General features: G+C 31.5%; 1 protein-coding gene across 1 annotated transcript; it reads right to left on the reverse strand.

Moving 5' to 3' along the window:
• Nucleotides 1-1,960: 1,960 nt before the first annotated feature.
• On the reverse strand, nt 1,961-4,641 carry LOC108482983 (protein ALP1-like). The gene is made up of 3 exons (XM_017786134.2): nt 4,430-4,641; nt 3,990-4,173; nt 1,961-3,227 (listed from the first exon to the last, which is right to left on the reverse strand). Exons 2-3 carry the CDS (start codon nt 4,114-4,116, stop codon nt 2,182-2,184), a joined length of 1,173 nt encoding a protein of 390 aa, XP_017641623.1. The 5' UTR covers nt 4,117-4,173; nt 4,430-4,641; the 3' UTR covers nt 1,961-2,181.
• Nucleotides 4,642-7,111: the final 2,470 nt, after the last annotated feature.

Consider the following 7,111-nt stretch of genomic DNA (forward strand, 5'->3'; position numbering starts at 1 on the left):
CCTTTTTCTTTTTCTCATGATTTGGTTGATGATTATTATATTTCAAGGCGTAATGGTATCCTGGAGAACTATTGAGAATCAAAATCCTTCTTATGATTAAGGTTAACATCTCCTTGAAAATTTGCATTTGGATTTTCTTTAATATGGAAATGGTGAGAATGAAATGCATATATTAGTTCTAATATTTGTTAAAAATGTATAAAAACATGGATTTGTGAAATCCAAAATTATTTTTCAGGATTTCAAAATCATTACTAACCAAGTCTCCAAGGGTTTAAGAAAGTATTATGAATGTTACATCAATATATACAATTTTGAAATCTAAATCTAAATTTTAAAATTCTAGTTTTTGAATACTACTTTTAAGGAATTTAGTCAGTTTTCAGATTTAAAAATGTAAGTTTAATTGTTAGCATCGTTAAAAAGTCTTGACAAATCTGAAATGTAAGATGGATTAACTTTGAAATTTATAAAAAGTACAAGGATTGGAGCCTATTTTAACCTTATCATAACTCTACCGGTTACATGGCTGAATATCTTTATGAAAGAAAATATGCATAATTTCTCTAAATTTAGAAAGCTTCAAATTATTCTGAGGAGGAGGAAAGTTTAAATCTATGCTATAAATATTTATTTTTATAAAAAATTATTGCTTGGTATCTATATCTGTTCGTATATGGACATGAATGGAGTTGGGTTTTAATGGTCCAAACGTATGAAAAAAAAAAATCTAAAATAAAACTAGACATATTCATGTTGGATATGAAACATAAATGATTCGCCTATCAAGAGATGATAGTAGCATTTTACTTTTTGTGGGATTAGAACCTCTGATCTATTGTATATAGGTCACTTATTGGTGTATATGACACCACTTTATGTGGCAATTCATGTTGCCTCTTGGTGGGAACTGTTTGTCCATGTACAGTCAAGACATTTACTTTTATGAACCATACACGACTCTCTAAGGAGAGAGAGGGTAAAACTTTTATCTTTCATTGTTGAGAGATCATATCAGTATATTTGAGGACAACACTTTAAAAACTTTTTTTTTAGGAACTAACTTCTTTTTTTTGAGGAACTAACTTCCTTAAAGTAAGATTTTAATATTCCAAATATTTGAAAATTGGGGTAAGCAATACATAGCAACATAGAGAGCCAAATCATGAGACTCGAAGCTCATAAACTATCTCATCTCATTTTGCTAGCAATGAATTAATGATCAAGTGACTCTGCACATTCTTTCATGCTTTCAACCCATAAATATATAATTAAGGGTTCAATCCATTTTAATGAATGGAGAACAAAAGAAGTACAACATATTGCCAAACATAAAGAAAAACTCTCAGTAGAAACGGCCTCATTTTGATGTTTTTTGAGGCCAAAACATATTTTAAAAAAGAGCTACAAAATGGGAAAAACAATAAGCTCAAGCATACAAGTAGAAAGAAAACAGATGAATGTTCCCTTTGAATGTAGAGAGAAATAACTTAACTGGTTAAGCTTGTTTACTACTATGCTTGAGGCATAATGTTCCCCCAATCTAGATGAACTGCCAAAGGGTCTTTAGTTGCCCAAGTGATTAAACACCTGCTACAAGTTTAACCATCATGGCTCATTTGCATGTTCATCACCATCCTCATCGTCATCACCGTTGTCGTTGCAGCTGCCATACGTACTCGATACCATCATGTGATAATAGCATTTGAAATCTAGAATGAGGCCATGGATGGTTTCTCAAAGAGAAAAAGGAGTGGAAGAAAGGGCAATGTGCTTTAAAAAGAAAATGCTGTGGTTTGTGGGGAGAGTATCTTCCAAGCATATGCTTTGAAGCATTAACTTTATAGGTCCTTTTCCTTTCAACTTTACCTAGTTTTATTATAATTATATAACGAGGGGAAATTCCAGCAATTAGCAGACATTTGGAATTTTGTATTGAATTCTGACATGTCATCCTGTTTTGGACTATCTGGTCTTTCTCTCTTCATACAACAGGGCCATTTTAGACAATGACTTTGATTCCATTTGATTGGGTAATAAGCCCTTGTGATGACGAGACTGAAACAAATGCAATGGTTATGTTAACTTTTACAATTTTAATTTAAACGAAAGTAAGCCAACTTGAATAAAATGCATGTGTGTGTGTATGGAATACAATTAAGGTGTGTGTATGGAATACAATTAAGGTGGCAATTTCCCAGATAAGTAGAGAGAGAGTTTATCTCTCAGGTGAACACCATTGATGTCAACAGATCCGCAAGTCTGTTGGTGGTAGCCGGAATCGTGATCATGAGACAATGGCAATTCATCTTGCACATCATCTTCCAAGTCAATAACAATGTTATGAAGCAAACAGCAAACCAGGATGATCCTTGGCAACTTATGTTTGTCGGGTCTCCACATCACGCCTTGGATGATCTTCCACATTTCTTTGAGCCTTGACAATGCTCTGTGTGCCACCAGCCGAGTTGCGGAATGCCTTTTATTGAACTCTACTCTTAATTCCGGTAGTTCCTTCCCCTCGTAAGGTATAACAAGATAGGGTAATAAAGGATAGCCTAAATCCCCTATTATGTATTCTCTTATTTCCGATCCTTCCGGGAGCTCTAGCTTTTCCCCATTCAACCTGTCTCCTTTATCACACAGTTTGTAGAAATTTGAACTCTGAAACACCAACCAGTCTTCGATTTTACCTGGCCACCCGGTTACTATGTCCCTGAACCTCATTTCAGAGTCCACGATTGCCTGCAAAACCATGCTGTGATTCTTCTCGTGGTCAAGCCACACTTTACTAGCAGGATCTGATGAAGGCAAACACATCATAACATGAGTAGCGTCGATCACACCACAGCAATTAGGAAGACCTAGAATCCTTTCGAATTTCGACTTTATTCCTGTCATTTCAGCTTCAGTGGTAGGCCATTGCAGGTGGTGAAGACCCCTTTCTTCCATAGCCTCCACAAAGCGCCAGGTCAACTGAGAGACAGTTGAGTGGTGGAGCCCAAACGAATCACCAACTGTCACTAGTGATTGACCGGAACTTAGCCTTCTCAAAGCTACTGCTACTTGATCTTCAAAAGGCACAGGTTTACCATTTGAAAATGTAAAATTTGCTTGCTTAGCCATCATATCTTCCTTCACAAGTGAACATATGTAGTTGAAGGTTTTTCTAGAGATTTTGAAAACAGATTTGAACTTATCGAGACCTTTAGATGGCGATTGAAGACCTGCATAGAGAAAGAGCAAATAAGAAGAAAGCATTCTTAAATTGATTACACACATTCCACTCCTGCATAGTTCCATTAATTATATCAGAGTGAACAGAAATAAAATCAATGCTAATAATCCTATAAGTTCCAACTGAAGCAAAAAACAAGAACCAACTCTATTTCTATGTCTATGAACTGGAAATAGATAAATAAATCTAAAGGATGAAGGAAACGAACACGAATCGATCTTTTGTCCCACCTACCTTGGCTGATACTACCAATTTTAAAGTATATACTTGAGTTATCTACAATGACATACATCCAAAAAAAAGAAGTTACTCCATTTACAATGACTGCCCCCCCTCGCAGCGGCGTAATCCCTATTAGTTTTCCCCTTATACCCTTCAAATGTAAGATAAGAATAAGTTTTTGGACAGCATTACCTATTTGAAAACATTCAAGCATTATTAGATGGAAATGATTTTCATATTCCAGCAGAGCTAAGGATGGATTTTAATATGTGCCCACACCTTGTAATTCAGATTAGGGATCCTGCTTATAGATTCTCAAATGCCTTTTCTATGTTTCAACATATATATAACTGGAATATGATGTAAATGGTGAAGCCGGACAAATTTTGTAAAATTGAACTCAACCCATAAACAGCTAATGCCATGAATGATCCAGCTAAAGCAAATATCAATACACCATAGCAAAAAGAGGAGTTCGAAATAAAGAAGAATAAAGAAAAAGAGAACAAAAGTCAAGAGTTATATATACCATTCATCTTCTTGGAAAGTTCATCCCACCAATCAATAGATCGTTCCTTCTCTGAAGAAGCAGAAGCATTTTCTTCATGTTTCTTCTCTATCTTCCTTCTTTTCTTTAATCCTCTTACAGGACACATCACCTCCCCCCAAAAATAGACACCCAATTGAATCCAAGAACAAAACCCTCTTAGTAACTCCAACAAAACAAAAATTGTAATAACTATATTAGTTTACAATTCAACAAACTGACCAAAACCCATTAGTCATAAACCATTATATTTATCATAAATAACAAGACAAAGGATAAATGACAATTAACATGCAATAACTATATATGAAAGGAATACATTAGCTTTCTAAGGTTTAGCATGCAGAAAAGGAGAAAGTTTGAGGAAATAGGAAGGGAAAAGAAAAGAAAAGAAGAAGCTTATTTAGTTTTTTAGTGCTTACCTGATGAGAAATCTACAGGAAAGTAAAGAACTCTAGAAGTGTTTGTTTGAAACACGGTGGGATACAAATTTTGGCCTTTATATATATATATGTATATGTATATATAAACTGCTAAAACATTGCCTAGATTTGTCGTAGGAAGAAAAGATAGGTTTTTTGTGGCAAGTATTTGTAAAAAGTTCCCTCAAAATCGAGAGAAAATTATGTTACATGCCTTGACTCTATACATAAATACAAAGCATATATATAAAATATAGACGAATGGGGAGAGTTGGATCTGTAATTAAATGTCATCTGGTTGAACTTGATTAGCAATACAAGGACTTAGGGACCTATGGAAAGAAGTGTATTTGCTTACTATTTTACTACGAATCATTTTCCAAAAATAAATGCAAAGGAATGACAAATTAGGTTGTTCTTTAATTGTTTTAGTTATTTTAGTTCCATGTTCAAATTAAATGAAAATACCAAATGCTTTACATAAGTATAATGGACATTGATAGTGAAATTTTTACCTTAAAAAAAAACTACCCATATTTGAATATATAAATAAATGATATAAATGAGTTTGTGAGGTTAAAAAAAAAGTTTTAAACTAATGAATCGATTAATAACTTTTAGATAAATGCCCTTTAACGTGTTTGAATTTAAGAATATTGATATGACTTGAATTAAGACTCAATTAGCATATATCAAGTAATAGTTTAAGCATATATTTTGGTGCTTAGGGTTATTTACTTTTAGGGTAAACTACACCATTAGTCACTAAATTATGAATAAGTTTTCATTTTGGTCACTTCACTAAAAAAATTACAATTTGGTCATTGAACTATTTAAAAGTTTTCATTTAAGTCACTAAGTTGTTAAAATCGATGCTATATAGCTTTCTCTATTCACACGACTTGCATCAATCAAAAGCTCTTTTCCCTTCTCTTCTACAATTCAAATTTTTTTTATGAAACAACTTTGGACACCAAGAATCAGCGAATCAAAATTCAAATAGTTTTTTCTCCAATCTCCAATACTGGCCTTTTGATCGACTTGGATCTAAGGTATGTTTTTCTACTCATTGATGGGGATTGATTCATTGTACCGATTGTTGAATCGTTGCTTGGAGCTCATTAGTGATTTTTCTATAAAAAAACTTAACAGTCCAACGACTTAAATAAAAACTTTTGAACAGTTCAGTGGCTTAAATGAAAACTTTCGAATAGTTTAATGACTAAATTGTAACGTTTTTTTAATAAAAAAATCAAAATCAAAATTTACTCATAATTTAATTTATCCTAATTTTTAAAATTATGTTTACCATGCTACTTAAGAATCACAACCCACGGTATTGCATTTTATTTTCTTTTATATAAAGAAGTACAAAAAATTGAAAAAAATAAAGTAAAAACATTTCCAATACTACTTTGAATTGATAAATACATTTATTATAAAAAGGAAAAGAGAAAAGAAAGAAGATAAAAACATAACTTTGCAATAAGGAAAGTGATGCCATCTTTTTTATCATTATCTTTCCTTTCATCGTGTAAATAGTAAGCCTTTAGCTTATATACACTCCTCCTTGGCCCTACATTACATGAAGTGATGATATCTATAACTTTGCTTCAGTTTAACATGTTTTTAAATTTATTTTGACCAAAAATATTACTAAATAATATATTTTGAATTTTTCAAAAGTATTTTAAAATAAAAAATACTTTGTAAAAGTGTTTTTAATTCAAAAGTACTTTTAAAAATAATACTAAACTGACCCTTAAAAGTTGTAAAAATCATTATAAATTTTGGGGTGTAGATTAGCATTGGATTTGAAGAGCTCTTTACTCTTTTGAAACCAATGTCTAGCAAGAATTGGACGGTTGTTGGCATTTCGTAAGATGATTGTCCGGTCAAGATGAAGTTAGGAAATTTTGATTGGGGGTAAAATTTAAAAGTTTGATGCTAAAAGGATTAAATTGTATACAAAACAGCATGAGAGCCTAAAATTGCAATAAACTCACGTTATCTAAGGGCCGAAGCCGCTGCCCTTTTGGATTCACCTCTGCGGTCATGGACTTTCCTTTATGCTGAATTTTGAACATTACAACTTCTTTTTTCTTTTCTTCATGTCTTTCTCCTCTTTCCACTGTTTTTTAATATACTAGCTTTAGCTCACGTGGGTTGCACGTGAAGAATTTATGATCTAAATACAACAACAAAGGTATTAAGATAATAAAATAAAATAATTTATAAATTTTGAATCACTCCACATTAAAATAATTATATCTTTATTTCAAAAAGTAAAAAAAATGCTATCAATAAAAAAATCAAAAGACATTTTATCTTTAAATAATTAATTGACTAAATTTTAAATAAAAATTTGAACACAATAATCATACATGTGAACCCCAAGTTATAGCCAAATGATTGAGCTTTCATTTTCTTAAAATTAATTTGGGTTTTAATTACAATTATACAAAAAAATATACATACAAATATAATAATTTAATTAATGTCTATAATATATTAGGTTCATCCATAATTTATTAACTAACAAAAATATTAACTATAAATAATAATGTGTTAAAATTATTTAGTTATAAAATATATATTTGCTCCATAATATATGATATATAAGAACTTTCCTTTTTTTTTATTTTTTTATTTTTATTTTTATGAATCGTTATCCTTTTTAAT

Source organism: Gossypium arboreum, chromosome 7 (assembly GCF_025698485.1).
Source record: "Gossypium arboreum isolate Shixiya-1 chromosome 7, ASM2569848v2, whole genome shotgun sequence".
NCBI lineage: Eukaryota > Viridiplantae > Streptophyta > Magnoliopsida > Malvales > Malvaceae > Gossypium > Gossypium arboreum.

Excerpts from the sequence above, each read along its gene's own strand:
- LOC108482983 (XM_017786134.2), bottom strand. The coding sequence starts at position 4,116 with ATGTGTCCTGTAAGAGGATTAAAGAAAAGAAGGAAGATAGAGAAGAAA. Across the intron at positions 3,228-3,989 it reads ACTTTCCAAGAAGATGAATG|GTCTTCAATCGCCATCTAAA; the intron begins GTATATATAACT and ends TTCTCTATGCAG.